Source organism: Aedes aegypti, chromosome 1, assembly GCF_002204515.2.
Source record: "Aedes aegypti strain LVP_AGWG chromosome 1, AaegL5.0 Primary Assembly, whole genome shotgun sequence".
Classification (NCBI taxonomy): Eukaryota; Metazoa; Arthropoda; class Insecta; order Diptera; family Culicidae; genus Aedes; species Aedes aegypti.
In genome coordinates, this window is record NC_035107.1 from 26,824,933 (window position 1) to 26,852,778 (window position 27,846).

A 27,846-nucleotide genomic window follows, 5' to 3' on the forward strand; every position below is an offset into this window, starting at 1 on the left:
TTGACCAGATCAATATCGAGTGTAGCAGAAACATAGTTCAACGAATCTAAGTTGTGAAAAACGACTTTGGTTTGACAGATTTTCTCAAGATACTGAAAATAAACTTTTCATAAATTGAGTTTTAGGGTCTTGAAAATGCAACAAAGCAATTTTTTATGCGTTATTATAGATTTTGGCATAAATATTTTTCTCATAACCACATTTTCCAAGAAAAATTTGGTGTAAATTTCATAAAGTTTTCAAAGACATGTTTCATAAAAAAAAAACTATATCAGTTCGAAAATCATGAATTCTTCCATATTGACATATTGATGTTATTCGTCAATTATGCAATTTTTTTTTCATGCGAATCGTTCTTATTGATTGACAACGTGTGTTTTTTTTAGAATGACAGATGTTTGTCTATGTATTAATAACTCTTAAACGCATAAGCTTACAGGCATGATCTTTAGTATAGCTATCCTTAAAAAAATCACTGTCTTTCGATATGGGAAGAATAATACTAGCGTTTTGTTAGGAACCCACTTTTGATGATTTAAAATAATAATTAACTAAAAAATCACCGTATGCAAGTATTTAAAAATTCAGTTTGTTGATTTAAAAAAAAAAAACATAGTGACTGCTTTGTCTCCTTAAGTTTTAACTCCGAAAGGACCACAGAAATATAAATAATGCAGCACTACAAATATCTTGTTGATATATGTCACAAAAATCAGACTTTTCTCAAAAATGTCAACGAAGCGATTTTTCAAAATGTCTTTTGTTAAAGTTCCTCCTTTAAAAAAGTTTGTTTGTAACACGTTTTAAATGTTAGTACTCCAGGTTTTATGACTAAGCTAAATTTTGGGACACCCCAAAAAAAAGCTGACAAAATCGGGGGTAGACAAAATCGGGGGCAGACAAAATCGGGGGCTGACAAAATCGGGTCAGTACTGTATCTCGAAAAAGAAAAAAAAATAGAGAATACCGATATTCATTATTATAAGCTAAGAGGGAGAGAGATCGATATTTATGTATCAAAAGAAAATTTAATATTTAAGCTTCTTGGCGATATATATTTGATCCATTTTACGAAAATGATTGTTTTAAAATGTGATAATTCATTCTAGTAATAAAAACGGTGGCCACCGAACCGAGGAAGAGCGGGAAAAATATGAAAATTTAAAACCACCGGGAAAAAGATGGGAAAAGTTAGGAATTTGAATTGTTTACTAGAAAAATCAATTGAAGTAAAGAAAAATCATAGCTTCAAATTTACTAATCAACAGAATTTGTTTGCAAAAAAATCGAGACATATTGAAGTATACTTTATGTAATAAAATGTAATCAATTATTTGTACAGAGACCATGTATATTTATGAGATTATTACAAAATCATTGTACAAATTGAAGTTTGACAAAGTTATCTTCAACATAACATTTTTAAGAAAATTTTGTTCGGCAGAAAATCCTCTGAAACTACTTTGAAACATATTCAACTCAGAATTTTGAATCAATTACATGAAGTATAGACATTGGCATCAATTTATTGAAAATTTTTCATAGCGATTCTCATGTATGAAACACCTTTGTCTTTATGAGCTCCTCAAATTTTTTCTCAACTTATCGAACCAAGATTGACATGCAATTATATGCAAGTTGAAATTGTATTGCTCCAAGAAATCATTCATTTCAAATGAAGAAAAAAATCATAACATTAGAAATTTAAAAAGCCTTTTAATTGACGCACAATTTAAAACCTGGAAAAAATAATTACAATACCAGGAAAAATTATGGAAACTAAGAATAGGGATGGCCACCCTGTAATATTCATTTCATTTCCCCATGAAACATTAAGAAAATACAAATTTATCGGCAAATACATCTCTTTTACAGCTATTTTTAAATTCTGAGTCAGTTCACATAATTTTAACTTTTTCAAAGGTATTCGGCAACTCATCAAACAAGAATTACAAGAATTACAAGAACGTACTGTGGAATGCAATGATAGAACACCGCAAATCAATAATACCGTCATTTTCAAGTCCAAACTGGGAAAAAGGATACCTGTCGTATAGTATATCCATTCGTAACCTAATTGAAAATGATGCGTGAAGAATAATGGAACTTCCAACTATAAGATCAAGGCTAAATAACATTGCAAATTCTTCAAAACCCCCAGTCGTAATTGACTGCTTAATGAGGATTGCTGGGGGTCCGGATTCAGCAACTGGATTTTCTCAGTACAACCAGGGCAGTATTCTTGGTAGCGACGATTCCCTCCTATCAGAAAATTTTATGTGTTTACAACTAATAACTAGTTCTGGGGAAGAAATTTACAATAATCCTAACCCGCAATCAGATTTCTTCTGCCGTCCAAGATCACTAAGCTGGACTAAAGAGACCGATGCGATCACGTTGGAAATGTTCACCAAATTTTATGAAGAGGTGAATGGAATAAAAACTAACCCCGTGATTATCACTGTGGATAATATTCGTCTTCAAATAACTGCAGAAGCAGTATATTCTTTGATAGACGGCAAAGCTGCTAATGCTATCGTTGGCAATAAAAATACCCACGCCTGCCCAGTGTGTATTTCAGGACCAGATGGAGTTATAGGTCCATCATATTTTCACTCCCGGTTGAACTCCACGGAATGGTTGATTCGTAACGCTGCCAAAAAGAGGATTCCCAATAATCCAGCATTGAAACATCCGGAAGTGCAGTCAGAGCATAGAAGAATTTCAAACAAACTTGAAGATCGTTTCAAAGCGCATGTTAACCGACCAAAGCCAGGTGGATGTGGAAGCTCGAATAACGGAAATCTTGCTCGCCTCCTACTCTCCGATCCTACAGCGTTTTCTGATATTTTGGGAATAAATAGAAAATTGGTGGAAAATTTAAGAATAATAAGCAGTTTGGCACTCTCATCGCAAAGGCTCGAACCCGAGAAAGTTAAAATTTTATATGAGGATTTAGAAAAAAACATACTGACTGAATTCCCTTTTATAAAAAAGTTGCCACCTTGCTTGCATAAGTACAAACACTTATCGGAGTACATCACCAAATTGGTAAGTGTACTGTTAGCTTAAAGTGTATAAAATATTATCTGGTTTTTTATTCCAGCCTTACACTATGAATTTTGTTGATGAGCAGGCAGGTGAACGCATGCACAAACGGCATAAATTTTCGAGGCCTAACCTAGCCCGAAAAACAACTCCAGAAGATAACATGTACGATATAATGGTTGCAGCTTTGGCGTGGTCTGACATCAAAATATCGTACACTACGTTTAAAAAACGACGAAATTGCAACGCTAATGAAGACCATGATATTGATTTGGCGCAATATTATGAAGGTCATCAAATGGAGATCGAAAACAAGGAATCATCACAAACGGATGAGGAAAGCTCTGACATAGAAAGCTCTGAAGAATTGTCTAGCGAAGAGAGTTCAATGTCTGATAACGAATGACGAGCGTCATTGTTTTTTTTTGTCAATTTTTGTTAAAAATTGTTGATTTTTCTTCGTTAGTATTTGATTTTTATAGTATTTTTGTTCATTAACGTTTATTTTTTAATTGTTCATACTTGATTAATGTTATAGGCATAAGAAATGTGACTAGAATTCTTAAAAATAACAATAAGAGATAAAAGATAAATATTTTGTTTCCATTCTCACATTTCATATATTTTTTTCTATGTAGCATTTACATAATATGTTATTCTTTGAGTACCAATCGGAATTTTTGGAACAACCAGTTTATGAATTGGTAGTTTATATTTTTTTATCATAAATATGTCTCAAGAGGGGCATCATATAAGAGATTGAAGGAATTCCATTGAAAGTTTTAAATAACTACCTTTTACAGGACGGAGAAGAAGAACAACATATGATTTACTATAGAATTGAAGATGCTTGTTTTGCGAAATAAAATCTTTAACTTTGTTAAACTTTGACGTTTAAGAGAAAACTAATTAGATCTTATACCAAAGACCTCGACTATCCACAACATCGTCGAATACTAGTTGGACGATGTACAGAAAACCATTTACGATATCATTACTAAATACGAATTGTAAGAGTACTTCTTTCTAACAAACAAGAGACAAAAAACTATCAGAACATATATTTTTTTTAAATTTTAACAATTTTACGGATGTTCCGGGTTTGTTCCGGAACCATAAAATAACCGTAATTATCAAACATTCAGATTATTAAATACGAATTGTAAGAATACTTCTTTCTAATCAACAAGAGACAAAGGAACTATCAGAACATATTTATTAATACTTACAATTTTACGGATGTTCCGGGTTTGTTCCGGAACCGTAAAATGGCCGTAATGGTCAAACATTCAGATTACTAAATACGAATTGTAAGAATACTTCTTTCTATCAAACAAGAGACAAAGAAACTATCAGAACATATTTTTTAATACTTACAATTTTACGGATGTTCCGGGTTAGTTCCGGAATCGTAAAATGGCCATAATGGTCAAACATTCAGACTACTAAATCCGATTTGTAAGAATACTTCTTTCTAATCAACAAGAGACAAAGGAACTATCAGAACATATTTTTATAATACAGGTCGGACTCGATTATCCGGAGTATCGATTTTTTTTTCACTCCGGTTAATCGAATCCTCCGGATAATCGAATCACTAAGAAAAAAATTGAAATCTTCGATAAAATAATTTAAATGTTATCTTTTTTCGTTGTTTTATTTATATGATGCGGAGGCGTAGCCAGAAATTATTTCAAGGAACAGTAGGGGTCTTTACAAGAAAATAAAATTTTTGATTACCATACACAAAAAACTACTAAATACGTTCAAAACTGCAAAACCATTCATATTGTATATTGCAATACCAAATTATCTCAGATTTATGCATAAAAATTTAAAAACAAGAACATCAAAAAACAAATTCCGGATAATCGAGTCTAAAATTCCGGATAATCGAATCCCGGATAATCGAGTTTCCGGATAATCGAGTCTCCGGATAATCGAGTCCGACCTGTACTTACAATTTTACGGATGTTCCGGGTTTGTTCCGGAACCGTAAAATGGCCATAATGATCAAACCTTCAGACTACTAAATTCGATTTGTAAGAATACTTCTCTCTAATCAACAAGACATAAAGGAACTATCAGAACATTTGTTTTCTTTTCAATATTTCCAATTTTACGGATGTTCCGGGTTAGTTCCGGAACCATAAAATGGCCGTATTGGTCAAACATTCAGATTACTAAATACGAATTGTAAGAGTACTTCTTTCTTATCAACAAGAGACAAAGGAACCATCAGAACATTTTTTTTTTCAATATTGCCAATTTTACGGATGTTCCGGGTTAGTTCCGGAACCATGAAATGGCCATAATGGTCAATAATTCATATCACTAAATCCGCCATGCAGGAATATTGTCGTGTGCTGTTCCGCAGCAAAACGAAATCATGACAGTTTACATCAGTTCCAATAATTCTACTTGCCGTAAGGAACTCAGGATGGTTCCAGGGCTCTAGGTGGCCAGGGCGAAGTCTCCGGTCAATGGGACCGCCACCAATCGATTCAGCAGCTTTTTTCCGATCTAGAATGGTCAAAATCATTTCCTGAAACCATTACCCAGCTGAGATATTGCATTTAGTCGCGTTTTGGAGCCCGATTTTCTCACTGTGCGATCTGTCGCCTGCTGTGATGCGAGCCAATCGGAGAGTGAAAAGCAAATGACGTCAAATTTTCTCTAGCCACCCCTATTTATAGATTTGCTTGAAATCAACGTTCTATTTTAAAACAGTTATTAAACTATTTGGACAGGTATGTGGGATTCAGTAAGTAAACGACATGAAGCATTGATGTCTTATCTTTCGATTGAGGTGCTTATCAAGAAATTTCGTTAAGCCAGCGAGAAGTTATAAACGTTTAAAATATTTCATGCCAGCGTAACGCTCTTGGTTTTGAAATTCCAATTTCACTCCTGTATAGAGAAGAAAGACGTACTTCTACGTCAAAAACTTACAACTTCGACGATTTCTCCTCATTACAATTGGATCAATTCTATGGGCCCGTCTACTCACTTGTTTTCACTATTTCTGTTATAGCCAGATAAGGCAAAACAAAGTAAACGTTTCAACTCGAGAACGGTTTCGAATATTATAAATTCGATGTAATTCTTAATTGTTTGAGTTTCCTGATTAAAACTTAACATCTTATTCGGCTTGTGAATAAATAAAGGATGACTTTTGAATTATTTGCATGAAAAAGTTTGAGCCTGAATGTAGTTGAAAACATCCAGAAACGATTTTCGGTATCAATATACAACGCCAGCTTTTAGGGAGCGCAAAAATTCGTCAAGAGAACCAGACTGGTACTGCCAGTTTCAAGGTGGGGAATGGACGACATCCCTGATTTTGATTACCTAAGGGGTAAAAAGCATGTCAGCAGAGTGCAGAATTCATAATTTGAAGATTCGTGAGAGGAGTCAATATAAATTCAATTATAATTTTTGTAAATTTACTTCACATTTTTCTATTTTCAAAATTCCGCATATGAGATCGTTAAGCAACTAGATTTGTGTGGTATTGATTCGCTGTATTGTAACCCTTTGTTCCCAGTGGCATTATGATAAATCTTAGCGACAACATAGTAGCCAAAGAATGTGCAGATGACACCCTAAGACAAGACGTGACAGGTCGAAGTACAAAAATGAAACCAATTGCCTGTCAAAAAAGACCACTTCTCATTGGTCGTTTTGGCAAAAGCCTACTTTCACATCGTTGAGTTGGATTGCAATAGGGCACTTTGTTGCTAGCCCGGCCGTGTTGCTAGTTCATAAATTAGAGTTTGCATCAAAAGTTTGTAAATTTTTAATGAAATCATTTTGTTTCAAATCTATTTATATTCGATGTTAATTTCAAATCATATGTTCATACAATACTAAAACATATAAAAAATACCAAATTGAGACCAACATAATGGAAATTGTGTAAATTTTCTCTAAAAATATCGCCCGTTTTGAATTCAACCTGAGTTTTGAAAAATATAGCATTGTCTATTGCAGTCGATTAATGAAGCGTGCAAGAAACAATCAAATTATGCGCCTTGATATTTGAATTTGTTCACAAGATTTGCTCAAAAAGGATTCTGGTAACACTGGCATTTGTATCGTCAAGGTTATCGGCTGAAAAACAACGGGGCAGTCTTGGTTGAGCTGTCACGTCCTGTCCTAGATGACACCAGTGTTGGGAAACTCGTGAGTACTCACTAAAAACTGCAAACTCGCTCGCGAGTATGAGTTGTACAGCTTGAACTCTCGCGTGAGTATACTCAGGCGTGAGTTTCAGCTGTACAACTCATACTCGTGAGTGAGTTTTTGACTAGCACTAACTCACTCGTGAGTTATTTTACTCACTTGAAGTATTGTAAATGTTCTAAAAGCATGCGAATGACCCAAGTAATAAGTAAGTTTGTTCTAGAGGCGGCTTTATTCATATTATGGGATAAAAAATTAAATCTGAAAACTATTTGATTCACGGAGAACGTCATTGTAATATGATTTTTGAACACAATCTGTAATTTATTTTGGGCATTTTGTTCCGTATGTTGCATCCTACCTTTTTTCTTCTTTCTTCTGGCGTTACGCCTCTACTGGGTCAGATCCTGCTGTTCAGCCTAATGTACTTGTAGAATTTCCACATTTAACAAATATGAGCTATGTATGCTTTATTGGCGACACTAACAAATATATACAAATTTTGTTTTGACCAGCAGACGCATCGGTCGCTCAGAAAAAAAACCTATGAAATAAAAGGTTGCAAAAGGACTAATCTACAATTCTCGCATAACTTATAATCTCGCCCTAAAAGCCATTGGTAACCATGTGTGTAGCTCGTTGTTTCTGAGCATTTGAACGCATTTGAATGAAGTTACAGTTTGCCATAATGTAGGTTTGAATCGTTTGCGTTTGAATGCTTATTAATTAATTTCCTCAAAAACAACGAGCTGCACACATGATTACCAAATGGTTTTTAGGGCGCTTAAGCGAGAATTGTGATTTGATAATGGACATACATACTGATAAAACACATTCATTTAGCAAAGTATTGCCAATACTTAAATAATCGGCATTTCTTGCAGTACTGTTTATTTTGAATATGCAGACGACGTACAATTCTAACTAAATAACTAAAAAAATCAATTAAATTCTGAAATTAATCATTTTTATCTGCGCAGTCTAAGATGAACGAAAACGATTAATCCGATTAATCTTGCTTGTTCGATGCTGAAAACAAAACAAAACAAAGTAAGAGAGTGCCCGACAGCGCTGACAGCTAACCACCATACATGTATTGGTAAAAAGGCGCATTACCTGTTACACCAATGAACCGAGTATGAAAATGGTGCACTACCTGTGTAATAATAATAAAAAAAAACTATTTGGGTGCCAGTTTTGCTACACATATGGTAAAACCACAGATAACATATGTTTATGCTAGAACAAAAATCTTCTGAAAACTTGTGTAAATATTCAAACTAAAACACGTTGAAACAGTTTAACTATCGTCCATTAACATCTGTTATCTGTGGTAAAGCGATACAGATAGAAAAAATAATGAGAAATGACATTCGGTTTTAGTGATGAACGAACACCAACGTGTTTCGAAAACCTAATTTTATTAAATTGGAATGCATGCTTTAATGTGGTGATTTGTATTGAAAAAGTAAAAGTTCTTCTAGAAATTTGCACTGTAAAATAATTTCCTGGTGAAATTGTGGCAAAGTACCCCCTCGGGTAAATGCAGCTCCCTCTATTGTTGACAGGCATACTGAAAGTTTTTACATGCATAAAATAATCGATTTACTTAAATTTTGATAAACTTAAAATTTAGGTTTTTTTTCTCTATGTAGAGAATACAATAACTGTTGATAAACGCGCTGTTTAAGGCCTTTTGGTGCGTCATCACAAAATGGCTTCTTCCAAAATCATTAACATATTGTTATGATAGTATTGGTATTTGCAACATCGATGAAATATAACTGCTTATCACCTGATTTAATGGATAATTTATGCGAAGAAAAATGCTTCAGGTGGTATTTCAATATTTAATCAACACTTTCAGATACAGCATTATCAATTTAGCGACAATATACATGAGATTTATATTCTCAAAAAAAATCTCCGATTTCATGCCGCATTTCATTGCCTCACACAACTACACTTGTAAATAGAAGGTGCTTACCTTTTCGATTGTAATTCAGCGGCAAGCAGTTGTGTTTTGGATTCCATATTGCGTTCACTACACTTCCACTAAACAAATCTTTTATTCACTTTCCTTAAAGGAACATATTTCCACCGGGATTTCAATATTTATAAAGTTTTATCAACCGCATCACTCAAAACTATTATGGCGATGGTTTTCACTTGTTGCGAACCGACGCCGCCACCGCACACTGAGACATGCCTGTGTTTATAGTCTAAAACATCCAACTTTTTTTTCGGTTGTATTAATTTTCAGTGCGGAAAGGTTGGGCAAAGCATAGAAACTTGAAACTCATACGTTGTTTGTTTTTCGATTATCTCAACTTACAGAAACCATCTCTACGAAGCATAAAATCATACCAAGTGTTTATCAATTTGGACCACCTAAAATAATTGAAAAGCTCCACAGTGCGATGCGTCGGGATGCGTCGGGACGCGTCTATCGTGTGTGCACAATCATCGCGATCGTTGAGCGCAGTGATGTCAGAGTTGCTATCTGTAAAATCATAGCATTCAATGTGGAATGATCACAAAAATCATTAAAATTTTATTAAATCAGGGATCTTGTGATGAAAAACTATTTGCTAAATGATAAGTTTTTATAATATGCAACAAATGTTCCGAAAACAAGCATATAACAATTGCTAGAAAAATCTGTCACCAATCACCTGGCAACACCGTCATCCCTTGCAAACATAAACCGTACCGATGCATAACAAAAATATGCGATAAATCCAATAGAAAACAGATAAATTCCGCTGTCCTTCATTAAATTGTAATTTTTTCTTTTGATATGTACGATTGAACAGTTGATTTTGATTTCCAATACTCGTCAATCTACTAAATTTCCCATGTGTTTACATAAAAATATGCTTAACACGAATGTTATGTTTTTTGTTTGTTTGTTTTGAAAATATACAAGGAAAGGCGACACTACTACTGTTACATCAATGATGATTCTAATGATTCTTTGAGTTACACGCCGCTTCACCTCAAAACTTACAAATGATTTACGGACTTCGATATACTTTATCAATTACGAAGGTCGTAGGTGTCATCTATTACTCGGCAATCATAATCATATTTATTCGCTCAAATTTTTAGAATAATGGAAAAGTATTGAATTTGTGTCTAAAATTGAGCCAATCCCATATTCGTACACCTTACAAAAATCAAACATACAACATCCAAAACCAATTTTTTATGTGCTAGATGATTGCCCAATATCTTCATTACATTGTTCAGATGTATTAGAGTACATTTGGAAAAAATATAAGCGGACATATTTGAAAGTTAAGAAAATTTGAGAAAAATACCTCTTTTCCAATGTTTTTTGCTAAAAATAATCTAGTAAGTCGAAAAATAACGTAATTTTTCCAGGTTCACTTCATTAACAATTATTACTATGAATACTGAACGAGTTTCAAAAACTTATAATCAGTTTTAGAGTACTTACGAGTGGTTATCGGTATCTCATACTTCACAATCTTGGTTAATATAACATTTAGAAAAAATCTAAAACCAAAAATTTTAGTCAATTACTTTCAGTTTGGCTCTTAAATAGATGTACATAATCTATAGTTAATGTTCCTATCTAAAAATGGCGCAATTATTATTTTTATTTCATATTTTACTACCAATCATTATCATAGAGACTGATAGAATAAATATTATTGCCGTAACCGCAACACATGCGTTATTTGAAATAATGAAAACAACACGTTATATTCTAGTAAAAAGTATATCAATGCTCTCCGCCCACTCGGAATATTTTGTATTTTTATTATAAAATAAATAAACCGCAGAATAGGGTCATATTTTGAGTATAATCAGTATTAGAATTAAAAAATAATTGAATGTTGGGATAACATCAATCATGTGAAGGTATGTACAGCATAGTGTAGGGTACTTTGTTGTAAAACGAAGTTCTTAGTTAAAATCCTTTCTACTGACAAGTTTGAAACTAACCTTTTACTGTTGCTTAGAACAAAAATTCGGTTTACATTGTTTGAAAATAACATTTCAGAAGAGTTTTGAAATTATGACATATTCATTTTCTATACTCAAGGAGGATAACAAAATTTTATGAGTTCTGTAAACTTAATATATTTTAACCAAAACTCTTTTAGTGCTCATGAATATATTTTTTAGATTGAATTCTACAACAAAAATTAACACTATTGTTAGAATTATTGAATTTTATAGCAAAAATCAATGAAAAATTGTATTTCTAAAAATTTTACCTAAGTTTTATATATGTCCGCTTATAAATTGTCCAAATGTACTCTACTACGTCTAAACAACGTAATATAGTACTTGAACAATCAAATAGAGCATTAAAATTCAGTTTGGAATGTTGTATGTTTAAATTTTTATAGGTGTACGAATATGGGATTGGGTGAATTTTAGACACAAATTCAATACTTTTCCATTAATCCAAAGATGAATGTAAATGAAAACATTTTATGGCTGTCAAATAATGGATGACACCTATAGCCATCAATAAAGATAAAGCATTTCAAACTCAATACATATATCATTTCATAGTTTTTCACTCACTTGATATAACGCCAGTGTCCCGTACGAATATGAAATTGGGCCACTGTACGTATCAGAATTCCGTGCCAAAACAAATCACCAGCCTCTGATTGTTCACCAAATAGCGTTGCCAGCAATGATTTGTACGGTAACGACGTACGGTGTACGGTTTTCTGACAACACAAAGATCATACAAGAGGATGAAATAATTAACAATAAGCCAGGTGTCACATCTTTTCTAAGATTAAAAAAAGAAGCGAACACTATTTCAGGATTTTTTTTTTTACTTTCTTAATAGAATAACGAACGCATGAATCATTCTTATAATGATACTTACTTACGATAGGTACTTCACATTTTTGTATGCCTGTTCGTAAAACATCTGTACAACAAATTCTATATTTGAAGCTATGCAAGTTTGCTATTACCGGATAACAGTCAAATTTGCCAAATAAATAGTCATAGGCCCGTGGATGTGGTTTAATGAGGATAAAATTATCATTCAGAATCATTTAGTTTATTCATAAATCTCATAACGCAAAAATGACCATTTTTGGTACCCACCCACCCTCTTGTAACGATTTTTGTATGAATATTCTACATTATTTGTGTATATTGTAACATTCTGAAGACACCTACGTAACCTCTCATGCGTTATGAAATTTGTGAATGAGCCCTCTCCTAATAGTCTACTTTTTTGCAACCTCCTTTATTTCTTGTTAGCATACTGCCGTAAATCGCAAGTCAATCCCATCTACATTTTGGTTAAAATTGAGTTGATATCAGTTTTCAACATATCTTCCTATGGTCTTTCAGCTGCACTAACGAGACACCACATTTTGTTCCGTAAAATGAGGAAAAAACACCAAGTCGGATTGTCCCACAATAAAAAGTAACCGCAAATCAGTCCCACTATAGATTCCCGCACAGCGTAACTCAAAATGAACCATATTTTGGTCACCTTCAAATTTTTCTCGGAAAAGTATTGGAGAGAAAGGCAAATTGCAAAAGTTTAATTGAAATTAAAACATGTTTGAATCTTCTAGATATTTTTGAATATTCGTATGGAGAACGTGTCTATAAACTTCACAGGTCATATTCTCAAAGCATACTTTTTGCAGATGGAACTAACTTGCAATTCACGGCAGTATATAAGTCAAGCAACATATATGAAATCTTATTATAAATTCCATGTTTAAAATTGACTCTTAATTCAGTAATGTTTAAATTTCCATACTAAAAAAATTCATATCACAATACAGAAGTCGACAGTAGTGTTAACACTATTAATTATTTATATTTACACTCTGTCACCTAGTATAATATAAACTACAATTTTATTTTGCTTTGGGATTTGGTTACTCACCATACTCACAAAGAGTAACTTGCTCACTCACCCGAGAGTAATGACGTCATACTCACTGCGAGTATTACTCTTTACGTGAGTAATACTCGCAGTGAGTTATGACGTCATACTCTCGCGTGAGTAAGAGTAAGGAATGAGTAACTCACAGTGTGAGTATTACTCGCAAACGAGTACAAGAGTGAGTATTTTTTTACTCGCGAGCCCGAGTTTCCCAACACTGGATGACACCCAATCGTAAATCAGGCAATCTAGTAGGCATATCGTAAACTAATCTCGCGGATATCTTTGGCTGCGGGTATATTTGCTCGCTGAATTAGATTGTTATTCAAGTGTCATAATAGCGAAAAAACGTTGCAGGAATCCGTGCGCCCTAGCAGGCTACTTGGATGAATTTGTTTGTACACGGCATGCCAACTATACGTGTTAGCAAAATTATTGAAAAGCACGATTGAAAATATCAGATAAAATTGATTACGGACTGTAATTTAAATGGGTTGAATTAATTTAACTTATATGTTAGCCGCTTTCATTGAAACATTATTGTTAAAATTAGCTGAAAAATTAAAGAAACTTTCCGAAAACCGATATGCATTTTTATCAGCTGGACTGGAATAGTTAGACTGATTGATGTTGTTCGCGCGACAAATGTAAGGTTTTAAATGCGGTTAAAATGAAGGATACATCATTTAAAGAATTCAGATAACGTTTACATAATATATTTAAATAGCTTACACAAGGGGTGGGACAGCCTACTGATCTTGAGTTGTTTTTGAGCAACTCGATCGGCGTCATAAACACATTGCAACCGTAAATGTCGGCTTGTTTGTTTAGAACTGAAAATTTTTCCTATCGTGTTGAATGCAGCCGGCAACTCTCATCAGAGGTTTTTTGTTAGGTAAAATCGTTTTTTTCAGCTTTGCTCAAATGTAATGTGAAATATTATATTCGAAGATACTTATAAATGATTCTGCTGCAGTGTTGCGACGGATTTGCCACTGATTCACAATAAGCACTTTCCTTAGTAATAGTAAAATAGTAAAATTAGTTTCTACAATGGAAAAGAAGTGCGGTAAATACGCTTGTCGGTTTGTGGGAGCCTTTTATATATTGTTTGAAATAAGAAAGTGCTTCTATAAATTAACTACTAAATGTATTGTAGTCAGCTATTTATACGAGAACCAAACTTTCCCAGACCTGGAGCTGAATGAATTATGCAGGAATATTATTCGGTATCAATGAATTATATTATTTTATGAAATCCCTATATCAACGAGAAATTCATTCATTAACAATGTTCGAGTAACACCTAATTTTTTAAACTTCAAATAACATGAACTCCGGTGTTCGTAACATAAATCAATAAGTCCTGCGTTTATTAAATGTCAACAAAAAAAAAATCCACCCGAAATGAGTTAAAAACAGATGCAACTTCCAAGAAAATTTGACACCAGGAAAAATGAATTTGATGATATGTGAGCAAATGTGAGTTACTCAGAGTTTGCTCGATGCGTATAGCCTACTCAGAGCAATGATGTCTTCCCCCTTGAGCTTACCTAAACAATAAATCATGTTGTGAAAACAAAGTGAAAATCTACATGTTTTTGAATAGACATGATACGCAAAATAACACACAGAATAAAACTATTGATTTTGGAAATAATGTTTTAATTTTATTACCGCGACTGGATGTCACAAATGTGTTTTTAGCAAGTGTTATTGACGTTGCTAGCGCGACTGGTGATAGCATGTTTGTTCTAGGCAATGGTGGTGTCACTTGCTAACGCGACTGGTGGTCGCAAATTCGTTCATATTAAGTGTTATGATGCTGCTAGCTCGACTGGTGGTCGCAAATTTGTTCTTAGCAATGGTGGAGTACACTTGCTACAGCGACTGGTGGTCGTAAATTTGTTCCTAGCAAGTGCTATTGATGTTGCTAGCTCGACTGGTGGTCGCAAATTTGTTCTTAGCAAGTGTAATTGATGTAGCTAGCGTGACTGGTGGTCGCATATTTGTTCTAAGCAATGGTGGTGTACACTTGCTACCGCGACTGGTGGTCGCAAATTTGTTGCTAGTAAGTGTTATTGATGTTGCTAGCACGACTGGTGGTCGAATATTTATTTCAATCCAAGGAGGTGTACACTTGCTACCGCGGCTGGTGGTCGTAAATGTATCCAAAGAATGGAAGATATAAGTCCAATTATGTGTGATGACTCAAATTCGCAATCAAATATATCAAGGTGTGATAAATTAAAATAATTAACAAAAGTAAAACAGTGCTATGAATAAGTATTTTTCGTGAAATCACTGCCGATTTTATGTCTAGGAAGATGAAAATCAAACGCTGATGCTACTCTGTTGAACATGCTTTTCTGTTCATTATATATCAAATATCCCTATTTTGTCCCAAGCTAGTTAATTAATGTGCGAAACGACGTTTAACCGATCCAACCAATTCAATGCCGTTCTGATAGTGTGGGAACAATTTTCCAAAGTCGCATGTACAAGAGAAAAGTAGAGAGATTTGAGTCAGTATACAAGTCAAGCAATACGTAAGATATATTATAAAGTCCTAGAAGCATTCACGATTAAGTAGGACATATAACGCATGAGTGTTTGTTGGGAATCCAGAATGGTACCTTCACGTGAATCAACTTGGAGAAGTATTTTCTCCAGACAACTGGTAGTTAAAAATAGACAGGGTGTTTTCTCCGAGAGAACGATAAAACAATACTTTTTTTTAGGATTCACCGCTATGTGATTCAAAGTACATCATCCAGCAAGAGCATCAAAATCATTTTGAAGAGTCATTACATCGCAGATGGAACGTTCATATATTTTAAAATGGTGGGCATAGCTTAGTCGTGGACCTTCAATTCATAACTGACATCAAAGAAATATATTTGTCTCTAGCGAGAATGTGTGTCTAACTGACACTCCTTTCCTTGACTTTTATAATCAAATTATATAATAGAGAATCAACTAAGAGTACAGTCATATATACCCATGCTAATGCTTATGAAGGATTACTGCAATCAATCATGCATAAATATTGGAAGAAAAAAAAAATCCATTATGGGAAGTATGCACTTCAACAGAAAAGAAATCGTCTATCTCTATGCGTGACAAATTTCTTGCAAGAAACGCTCAAGAAAAGCATTTTCTTTGATCGCAGTACGCAGTTGTCTAGCTTTAGTATTTAAAAAAATAGATCAAAATGATAATTCTACATATATTTGTGAGAGTAAGTAATATATACTGATTCGAGAATATAATCATGTTTTTTAAACATTTTTTATTCCTGAGAAGAGGGAAGATGTGTGGTATTGATTCGCTGTATTGACACCCTGGGAGGGAGAAACCAATACAAAATTTCTGTACGTCATAGTGAGCCGGGATTCCGCTGTCACGAACTGTCACTGTGAGCCCAGATCTCAAACGATGGACTAACATGGAAAAAGCGCGTAACTGATTAAAACACATTTTCGCATTCCATCAAAAGTGACAAAAATTGAATGAAAATCAATTCATGCACATAATGCAAGTAATGTCACGTGAGCACCTTTCAACTGATTGAATATAAGCATTGAAAAACACATCGTTTTACTTCTTCCAATGAAAATTAATATTTAGTGCATACAAAACTGTGGCCCTTTTTCCATGTTTGTCAGGAAAGATCGAAAGTACACAAAAAAAGAAAACTAGCGGTTTTCCCCAAGCCTGCCTTGATTGTTGTTGGCAAGCTGGAGTTATCTTGCAGTTCAAACAAACGTTGTTCTATATTTCGTGTGTAGTATCGGTGCCTCCCTCCCAGATGACACCCAATCGTAAATCAAGCAATCTAGTAGGCATATCGTAAACTAACACGTCACTCTTTCAGTAACGTCAAAAGCAGCGCGTCGATCTTTAGGTGATGCTCCCGTTTGCCAACATCAATTCTTAACCCCACAAGAATGTATGAATTGGTATAACTAATATTTCTGAAAAAATATCGCTTTAAGTTCAAATTTTGACATTGAAACAAAAGTCAAAAGTTTTCGTAGTATAAAAAAATATATTTGGAACGAAACTGAATGAATTATTTAGAGCAAACAGGGCGTTGCATACCTCTAGACAGAGGGTTCGATTTGCTTGTCAAGTGGATCGGGGCAGGGACATCCAGTCTACTGTCAACCAATTTCAACTATCATTTTTATTTTTTTACTGATCCAGATGAATAAAAGCTTCTAAACTTCTGAACAGAAGTTTTTAAGCTATTGGACATAAACTTCTAAGCTCATAGAGGGAACTTTTCTGAGGACTGTATGCTCTAAGCTGCTAATCTATGCTTCGGAATATAAACTTCTAAGCGTCTAAATAAAAGCTTCTGACAAGACATGAAGTTTCCGAGCTTCTCGACATTAACTTCTAAGCTTCTGCTAGTCGAAAGCTGACAAGCTTCAGGTTGGAAGCATTAGATCAGAAGCTTCTAAGCCTCTGAATAGAAGCTTCTAAGCCTCTGGACGAAAACTTCTTGGTTTATAGAAGGAAGTTTCCGAGCTTCTTTAAATGAAAGCTCCGAGCTGCTTCAAATGAAAAGCTTCTAATTTTCTGAATAAAAACCTCTAAACAGAGGCTTCTGTTTCTGAGTAAAGCTTATATGCTTCTAAATAAGTGTTTCTATGTTTCTGAATATAAGCTTCTAAGGTTCTCAATAGAAGCTTTTGAACTACTGAATAAAAACTCCTAAGCTTATAGAAGGAAGTTATCGAGCTTCTCGACATTACCTTCTAAGCTTCTGGACGAAATGATCCAAGGGACTAGTTGAAAGCTCCTAAGCTTCTGACGAGAAGCTCCTAAGTTTCTGACGAGAAGCTCCTAAGCTTCTGACGAGAAGCTCCTAAGCTTCTGACGAGAAGCTCCTCAGCTTCTTACATGAGAACCTCCTAAGCTTCTGACAAGAAGCTTGTAAGCTTCTGACAAGGCAGGAGGTTTCCGAGCTCCTCGACATTAACTTCTAAGCTTCTAGTCGAAACCTTCCAAGCTTCTAGGTGGGAGCATTTTATGAGAAGCTTCTGAATTTCTGAATAACAGCTTCTAAATAGAGGCTTTTATGTTTCCGAGTTGAATCTTTTAAGCTTCTGAATAGAAGCTTCTAAGCAGCTGGATGAAAGCTTCTAAGCTCTTGAATAGAAGTTTCTAAGCTTCTGAATAGAAGTTTCTAAGCTTCTGAATAGCCTCTGGACGAAAACTTTTAGGCTTCGAAGCTTCTGGACGAAATGATCTTAGCTTCTAGTCGAAAGCTTATAAGCTTCTGTATGGCAGCTTTAATGGAAGCTTTTGAATAGAAGCTTCTTAACTTCTGAAAAGAAGATTCTAAGCTTCTTAATAGAAGCTTTTGAGCATCTGGATAGAAGCTATTAGGCTGCTAGACGAACGAAGTTTCTGAGCTTCTCGACATTATCTTCTAACTTCTGGACGGAATGTTCTAAGCTTCTAGTTGAATATTTCCAAGCTTCCGGGTTTCCAAGCTTCAGCATTAGTCGAATTTTAGAATTTTAGAATTTTCTAAGCTTCTGAATAGAAGCTTCTAAAGTTATGGACAAAAACTTATAGAAGGAAGATTCTGAGCTTCTGAGATTTTTAACTTCTGGACGGAATGATCTATGTTTCTAACCGAAAGTTTCCAAGCTTCTCGGTGACAGCATTAGTTGAGAAGTTTCTGAGCTTCTAAATATTGTCGAACAACTATATAAACAAACTAGCATCAAAAGTTTTGATAATATTTTTTTTGATAATAACGGTAAATGAAGCACCGTGTCTCTAATGTTTCTCGTCGAAGAAGGAAACTGCTCAACGTACAACTCCTTGATGGTGCTCATTGCACTTCGTTCGCTAGTTCATTTTTCTGCCATCGATAAATGCAAAAGAGAGGGTGAGAGGTGCATTATGGAAATTGGTGCATGTCATGAAAAACTTTTACAATGTCACACTCCTTACCCGGCCCACATGGCACATGGATGGGTCGTCATCCGCCCTCGAAGATCGTGTCTCTCGACTAGCCAGAGTGACTGCACTCCTCGGTCGGGCCAACATAAATCATCACACTCCCCCTTTTATTGCTACATTTCTATACATTGTTGTAGAGAGCGCGACGCACATCTTTTGGGCGAACATAACCTTACATATATGCATTTGGTGGGCACACATGCTGCGTGCTTCCGATTGTTGCATCGAAGGAGTTTTCCGCTTTTTATTCTCAGTCAGAGTAGGCCTGGTAGTCAAGCAAGCGATGTCACCCTAGCAGGAAAAAGGCCTACTATGCCCAATGCGTTTCTCTTCGTTGGTTCGGTTTAAGTTCATTAGAGGGCACTTGTTTATTCGAATGTAATGGACTGTGCTCCGTTTGGGAAGTAAATCATTAGCACTCTCGTTAATTGAATTTGACATCGATATTGTTCCCGAGTTTTATTCAATGTGAATAGAAGGCGCCCTGATAATACCGGAATGGTGCAAATTGAGTGCAGATGATCGAATTTGTTGCAGCAGTTAGAGATTTTCTTCATCAATGCTAATGGATTTTTGACAAATTTTATCTAAAGGGCGAACACGAAATTGTTGCGACACATTCAACAGGGCATAACTTTTCTACCATTGGGTAAAAATCAACCAAATTTTGCACACATCCTCATTGATGTGAATTGTTTACATGCTGTCAAACTCGAAGTCGTGTTTTTCGATTCAACGAAAATGGAGGTGAGCTAACGCGAGTCGAGAGAACAAATTCTTTCCAAACACCTGGAATTTCCTGACCTGTCGCATCGGCAGTTGGGAAAAATTTTGAACATTCACCATTCAACCACAGACTGTGATTCAACCGTCTCCAGAGTGTTGAAGTGGTTCCAGGCGCAGTTGACGTTGGACCACGGCAAAGGATCTGGAAGAAAACCGGGACCGGAGAACAAAAAAAGGAGGTAAAGGTGAAGCGGATGATTAAAACAAATCCCAACGTCTCAAGCCGTGATTTGGCTAAAAAGATCGGCATGTCACAGAGCTACTTCCAGAATGCAAATAAGAGAACTGGACTACATACATACAAGGCACAGAACATGCCAAACCGCGATGAGCACGGAAGCTCTAAGAGAAGATGCTGACAAAATATGGCTGCTGTGTGATAGACGACGAAACGTATATAAAAGCCGATTTTAAGCCAATTCCGGGGTTGGAGTTTTTCACCGGCAAGAGCAGGTTCGATGTGGACGACAAATTTAAGAAGAAGAAAATGTCGAATTTCGCCTTCAAATATCTCATTTGGCAGGCCATCTGCTCTTGCGGACTGATGAGTGAGCCTTTCATGACAAAGAGCACAGTTACACAGTTACAAATTTGAGTGCTTCGAGAAGCGCCTTTTGCCGTTTTTGCAGCAGCACGGTGAAGCTCCGCTATTTGGCCAGATTTGGCATGCCACTATTCTAAAAGTGTCCTGGAGTGGTATGAGGCCAATTCTGTCCATTTTGTTCCAAAGGACATAAATCCGCCAAACCGTCCGGAGCTGCGCCCGGTGGAGCAGTACTGGTCAATAATGAAGCGGGAACTTCGGAAGAGCAAGAAGACAGTCAAAGACGAGAAGGACATGTTAAGGAAATGGAAAAAGAACTGAGAAACTGGTACCGGATGACACTGTAAAGACTTTAATCAGGTCCGTCAGATCAGATTGGGTACCACTTTTAGTACTGCTTTTGGTCTCTTGGTACTGCAAAAGGTACCCAAGTTTGACAGATCGCAGTACACTTTTCACGGCATTCTAGATTTTGCTCTATTACCTTACCCTATTGCCATACAATTTTAGGCAATTGCAAGGGACATGAAGGTCTCTATTTGTCTCTGCTTTAATGGAGGGCATCAAGCAATAATTTCGTGTTTAGGGATGAATTTGCGAATTCGATGGAAACCTGTGGTATAATTTCTTTCGTAAATTTAATATTGTGTAACTCCGCTAGTTTGAACAATACCTGTGGAAAACAATGAAATATATATGGATTTTGGATGAAATTCTGTTGAATAGTATGACATTTTGCCGGATTTCGTCTGAAATCCTGTCGCACTTCGTTCTGTTTCGGATTTCGTTTGAAATTCTGTTCTGATTTCGTTTGAAATCTTGTCGGATTTTGTTTGAATTCCTGTCGGATTTCGTTTGAAATCCTGTCAGATTTCATTTGAAATCCTGTCGGATTTTGTTCGAAATCCTGTAGAATTTCATATGAAATCCTTTCGGATTTCGCATGATATTCTGTCCAATTTCGTACGAATCCTGGTCGTAATTCGAAGGCAAATCCGCCGAAAAATCCTGCCTGATTGAAAATGAAATCCTTTTGGAGATCGAAATGATTTCATTTGTCGGATTTCGGATGAAATGTTGAATTTAGCTTTGAAATCTATCGAAGTTCTCGTGAAACTCAGGTGAATTTCAAAGGAGATCCCGACACAGAATTTCACTTGCACACACAGATTTTCATTTGTGGACCAATCTGACTCACCTTCGATGGTGACGTTTTACCGACATCTTGATTTGTAGCTGAGCCAAACCGTCGAGGGACATTGAACGCAGACCGGCGTCGTTGCCCCGTGCCGGTCGCCTGTGATGTATGTGAATTTTCAGTGAAACTTGACTGAGATCCGGGGAGACAACGAACGATGATCACGACGGTCGCCCGTCCGTTGCCAATTTCTATTTTCACGCAGAAGCATAAGAAATTGTCGCACGCGTGATAAATCACTGTCTTCTTAATGTTTACGTTTGAATTTGTTCGATGGTCGTGTGACTAATTGAAGTTTATGTCAATGCGGGACGAATGAGGTGATCCTGATTTTTTGACAGGTGAAACTCGGTTGAGGTCATTTCGAAATCGAATTTTCTGGCCTCACTTCCACCCTCCGTTTGACGGATGATTGGTGCAATCTTCATCTGAGTAGGCGAACCTTATTGGATTATGATATCGATAATAGGTCGTATGAATAAAACCGAGCACTTGCTCATGCTTAACCCGATTCGAGCAAAGTAAAGTCTCTGAGCATTTACTCAAATCCGTATGAATAAAACGATACTTTGCTCAGAGTGAGTTCGAAATTCGAACTTAGCTTTTACTTTGTCAAAAATGTTGTTTTGGTTTGGTTGTTTGATTTTTGCAAAGAAGAATTCTAGTGGTGCAAAATAGCGGTGCCTTTACGGATATTACCCGTTTTTGCCGTGCAATATGTATTACATATAAATTTTTGATCTGCGCCGTTTACTGCCGGCTGCTGGAAAAGCCACATACCCCGGTGAAACTTAACTGGCAGCATCAGAGTGTGGTGAGCAGAAGAACCTGGAGCAATCCTGTGCCGCATGGAAGGCTAGGACTATAATCGGTAACTGCTTTGTAAACCTCAAGTGGGGACTGATACGGTTAGTGTTTTGCACATGTATTATTATTTTGTCTGTTAATTAGTTCTGTCCCTCCCGAAAAGTGCTCATCAGCGGGTAGTCAGCATGAAGCAGCAGGTAACCGTGCTTTCCAGCGGAATCGGATCCAGTTACCAAAGTTTGGTCATTGGCCAAAGTTCACCAAACGAGAACGATCGACATTCCAACGGATCCATCATGTACCCGGTGCTGTACGGGGCAATGGCAATGAACTATTGCGGACAATTTGGCTAGTATGAGCAAGCTCAGGAAGCTGGTGATCAGGTCTGCCTTTGCCTTTGAAGCAATAAATTATACTAAGTACTACGATACTCAATCGGAATTATGAATTTTCGAAAAGTTTTCTCAAACAGCCATATGGATTAAATAATTACGATTTGAACGTCTTGAATATTAGACAACATCCCTTATTTTCACCGAAAATCCTCAAGAGGACAACAGGTTTTGTAAAATTTCCTCGGGTACTTTCAAAAAATCTTGTCAGCTAAACTAGTTGCGTAGGTAGTTATTTTAGGGAAAGATGAATCGAAGCCAAGTTTCATTTTTTCAAGAGTTTATGGGCGGCTGGGAGAACTAACGCTCCAAACGCAATCCTGCGTTTGGCACGTCAGGAGTTAATCATCATTATTAACTATTGGTTTTCGTTCAGGGCATGCTTCGACCAACCAAACCAATGTCAAACGAATGGAAATTCGATGAGAACGATCCGAAAATAGATCCGCGTGAACAGACGTTGCATTTTCCGGTGCGGCGCTTCCCTTGACGTTATATCAACAACAAATCGCGTATGCTTTTCTGAACGTTGAACGAAGTTAAAGGCGGTTGCACACATTGCCTTGCTCTCGCAATTACGGCACGCTAACCAGCGCCAGCGATTCCCCGTACGGAAGCGCGACGGTGTGTTTGTGCGGGATTATTTTTAGTATTTGTTTTGAAAACATAACAAACGATGGCAAATGTGACGGTGTGTGGAAACGGCGTCTGTTTCTTGTAATAAGGTAGATTTTTGAAGATAGAATCGATTTTCCGCTCTGTTTCACCCGATAAGTGATTCCCGGGGTCGTCCGTTGACAACTCACATGACGTACAGAAAGGCATACTAAGATCGTTCTTTTTCTTACTATTTATTTCTTCCAGGGTCATAGTAGGCGCACCCACGGCCGATACTTCAACCTACCAGGAGAACGTCATCAACGGAGGCGCTGTCTTCCGGTGTGACATCGCCGATGACAACCGCTGCAATCTGATCCCGTTCGATACCAAAGGTAAGTTGGACGCGTTCGTCCGATCAATGTTTGTCGTCTTGTTGTCTGTGATCAAACGTATATTCTTGTTCTTGCTGCGACGAATCGACTGCTGCCCAAAACACTGCGGAGGTAATTGTTGACGAAGAGCATAAGCTACGGACAATTCGACACCTTTTTTTTAATGACCTGGGACTCCTTCCGCTCGTAGGCGGCCATGAATATGGGTGCGAATTTTATTGCTTCATTGAAGCAGCCTACTTGGACGTTGACAAAACGTTCCGTCACAGGCGACAATGGAATGCTTTTTTTAAAAAACTGTCTTCGACCACTGAAAGGAAACAGCGCGCGCTGGTCAAGAAAATTTGTCATCGCCTAATTAAACAGTGAGGGTCTACGATTGAAATTAAAACTGACAGGACGCGACGAAGATAAACAGAATGCGCGAATGCGAAAAGTGTCTGTCGCTTTGTAAAGAGATGGACGCGCCGCGATTGACTGATTGGCAAACATGTTTGCTGTGTGTGATGTCATTTGGTGATGTCTGATCGGTATCTTCAGCACCATTTAGCTAATGGTGACGACGATACGTGTAGCGATTTTGAAGAACAAGTTCTTGGTAGACATGATGCAAGGTTTTTATGGTGTCATCCTGAATATTAATTCTAGTGAGTACTTAAAGATGATTGTCGAAATATAAATCCGCAAACGTCAGAACGATTTATGAAAATGACAAGTCATAATACAAGGACTTCTGATGATACAGAAGCTCTCCTTCGACTACTACCAATCGGTGACCGATGAAACGACACTACGATTAATGGAATATTTTGCAATCAAGTAGGCATGAATCATAGAATATTATCAAATAACTTTGGAAACAAATTCAGAATCCTAAGAGCACGTTATTGAGTTCTGTTGGAACCCCGAGAGGGAACTTTGTTCGAATCCAAAAAAGAGCTTCTATCCAAATCTCGAGAGAGAATTCTTTTTCATAGCTTAAGTTTTAACTTAATTAGAATCTCGGACTTCGAATAAAATCCTGTTCGGATTTCGAATGAAATCCTGTTTCGATTTCGAATGATCTTCTTCTTCTTCTTCTTTTTGGCATTACGTCCCAACTGGGACAAAGCCTGCTTCTCAGATTAATGTTCTTATAAGCACTTCCACAGTTATTACCTGAGAGCTTTCCTTGCCGATTGACCATTTTGGCATGTGTATATCGTGTGCAGGTACGAAGATACTCTATGCCCTGGGAATCGAGAAAATTTCCTTTACGAAAAGATCCTCGACCAGCGGGATTCGAACCCACAACCCTCAGCATGGTCATGCTGAATAGCTGCGCGTTTACCGCTACGGCTATCTGGGCCCCACTAATATATGAATGATATCCTGTTCGAAATTCAGAATAAATCCTGTTTGGATTTCGATTGAACTCCTGTTCGGATTTCGAATGAAATCCTGTTCGGATTTCGATTGAAATCCTGTTCGGATTTCGAAGGAAATCCTGTTCAGATCTCAAATAAAATCCTGTTCAGATTGCGAATGGAATATTTTCCGGAATTTGAATGCAATCCTTTCCGGATTTCGAATGAAATCCTTTCCGGATTTCGAAGGAAATCCTGTTCGGATTTCGGAGGAAATCCTGTTCCGATTTCAAATGAAATACTGTTCGAATGAAATCCTTTCCGGATATCTAAAGAAATCCTTTCCGGATTTGGAATGAAGTCCTTTCCGGATTTGGAATAAAATCCTGTTTGGATTTCGATCCAAATCCTGTTCGGATTTCGAATGCAATCCTTTCCGGAATTCGAATGAAATCCTTTCCGGAATTCAAATTAATTCCTTTCCGGATGTCGAATGAAATCCTTTTCGAATTTCAAATAGAATCCTTTCCAAATTTCGAATGAAATCCTTTCCGTATTTCGAATAAAATCCTTTCCGGATTTCGAATCAAATCCTTTATGGATTTCGAACGAAATTCTTTCCGGATTTCAAAGGAAATCCTGTTTGGATTTCGAAGGAAATCCTGTTGTTCGGTTTTCAAAAGGAAATCCTGTTCGGATTTCGAAGGAAATCCTGTTCGGATTTCGAAGGAAATCCTGTTGTTCGGTTTTCAAAAGGAAATCCTTTTCGGATTACGGAGGAAATCCTGTTCGGATTTCGAATGATTTTTTTTTTTCAGATTTCGAATGACATCCTTTTCGGATTTCGATTCAAATCCTGTACGGATTTCGAATGAATTTCTGTTCGGATTTCGAATGAAATCTTGTCCGGATGTCGAATGAAATCCTATTGGGATTTCGAATGAAATCCTTTTCGGATTTCGAACGCATTCCTATTCCGATCTCAAATAAAATCCTGTTCAGATTTCAAATGAAATCTTTTTCAGATTTCGAATGAAATCTTTTTCCGATTTTGAATTAAATCCTTCACAAGGGGGTGGTCACTCTACGCACTGTGCCTCGCGCAGCTATGGCACATTTCGGCGCAATGACTGGCACACCTGATCAAAGTGGGTTGCTATAAAAAACACAGTGAACTGAAATTTTCGTCCCAGCAACCATTGAGTTTTCTGAGTTGTTTGCTATTTGTCAAACAAGAAATTCATAAAACTTTTGCGTTGGCTTCGGGTTCACTTTCAAAGACGGAGAAATGGGTAAAACGTGTGGGGATCTTCGGAGACATAATCGTCATCGTGTGTCCAGAGGATTACAGTATCCCACACATACTGCATCCCGATGATTTCACCGTAATGATCTTCCAACTTTTTGCACCCTCTCCCTTGTCCCACAATTCTGTACATAACCGTTGACGCTCCGTGCAACTGTTTCCATGTTGTCTCGGAATTTATATGGTCCTTTTTCTACACCTTCCCATTGAAGTCTTACATCAAGCATATGTATGGCTTTCTCGTTTTCCCCTGCGATAAGGGAACGTCCATAAATGACGTAGCATTTTTTGGCAGATTTTTGACACCCTCTCCCCCATCGTAGCGCCTATTTTCTATACCTAATACATGGTTCTTCACAATATCGTAGACTTCTCCCTCCCCACTAAACTACTATGTCATTTATGGATGGTCTTCAATGTTAGTAAAATGTATCCCGGATAACTACCGCCCATGAAAAACAATGACGGGGAAGTAATGTAAAACTTGAAAGGCAAACCAGAAGAAAATTTAACATGTCAATGCTTGCTGAGACAGTTTTTCCATAATTTCAGTTCATTGTTTTTTATTGCATGTAGTATTATAGCACGCTTGGCACACCTTGGCGCTCTAACGGCACAACTGTGCCGAATGAAGTGCGTAGAGTGACCTCCCCCTTGATCCTTCAAGGATTTCGAATGAAATCCTTCCCGGATTACGAATGAAATCCTGTCCGGATTGCGAATGATATCTTTTCCGGATTTCGAATGAAATCCTTTCCGCATTTCGAATGAAATCCTTTCTGAATTTCGAAAGAAATCCTGTTCGGATTTTGGAGGATCCTGTTCGGATTTCGAATGAAATCATATTCCGACTTCAAATGAAATCCGGTTCGGATTTCGAATGAAATCCTGTTTGGATATTTCGAATAAAATACTGTTCGGATTTCGAATGAAATCCTTTCCGGGTGTCAAATGAAATCCTTTCTGGAATTCGAATGAAATACTCTTCCTATTTCGAATAAAATCCTTTCCAAATTTCGAATGAAATCCTTTCAGGATTTCGAATAAAATCCTTCCCGGATTTCGAATCAAATCGAATCAAATTATGTTCAGATTTCGAAGGAAATCCTGTTCGGATTTCGAATGAAATACTTTTCCGATTTCGAATGAAATCCTGTTCGGATTTCTAATGAAATCCTGTGCGGATTTCAAATGAAATCCTTTCCGTATTTCGAATGAAATCCTGTTCGGGTTTCGGATGAAATCCTTTCTGGATTTCGAATGGAATCTTATCTGGATTTCGAATAAAATCCTTTTTGGATTTCGATTCAAATACTTTCCGAATGAAATCCTTTCCAAATTTCGAA

The 27,846-nt window shown here is 36.6% G+C and overlaps 1 protein-coding gene across 4 annotated transcripts in view; it reads left to right on the forward strand.

The window, feature by feature from the left end:
- LOC5578281 (integrin alpha-PS2) overlaps nt 1–27,846 on the forward strand; it is a 289,453-nt gene that overhangs the window by 73,525 nt on the left and 188,082 nt on the right. For all 4 annotated transcript variants that reach the window (XM_021839218.1, XM_021839221.1, XM_021839219.1 and 1 more), the window contains exon 3: nt 23,721–23,848. In XM_021839218.1, coding sequence (XP_021694910.1) covers nt 23,721–23,848 — 128 coding nt within the window. The remainder of the gene's footprint in view (nt 1–23,720; nt 23,849–27,846) is intronic.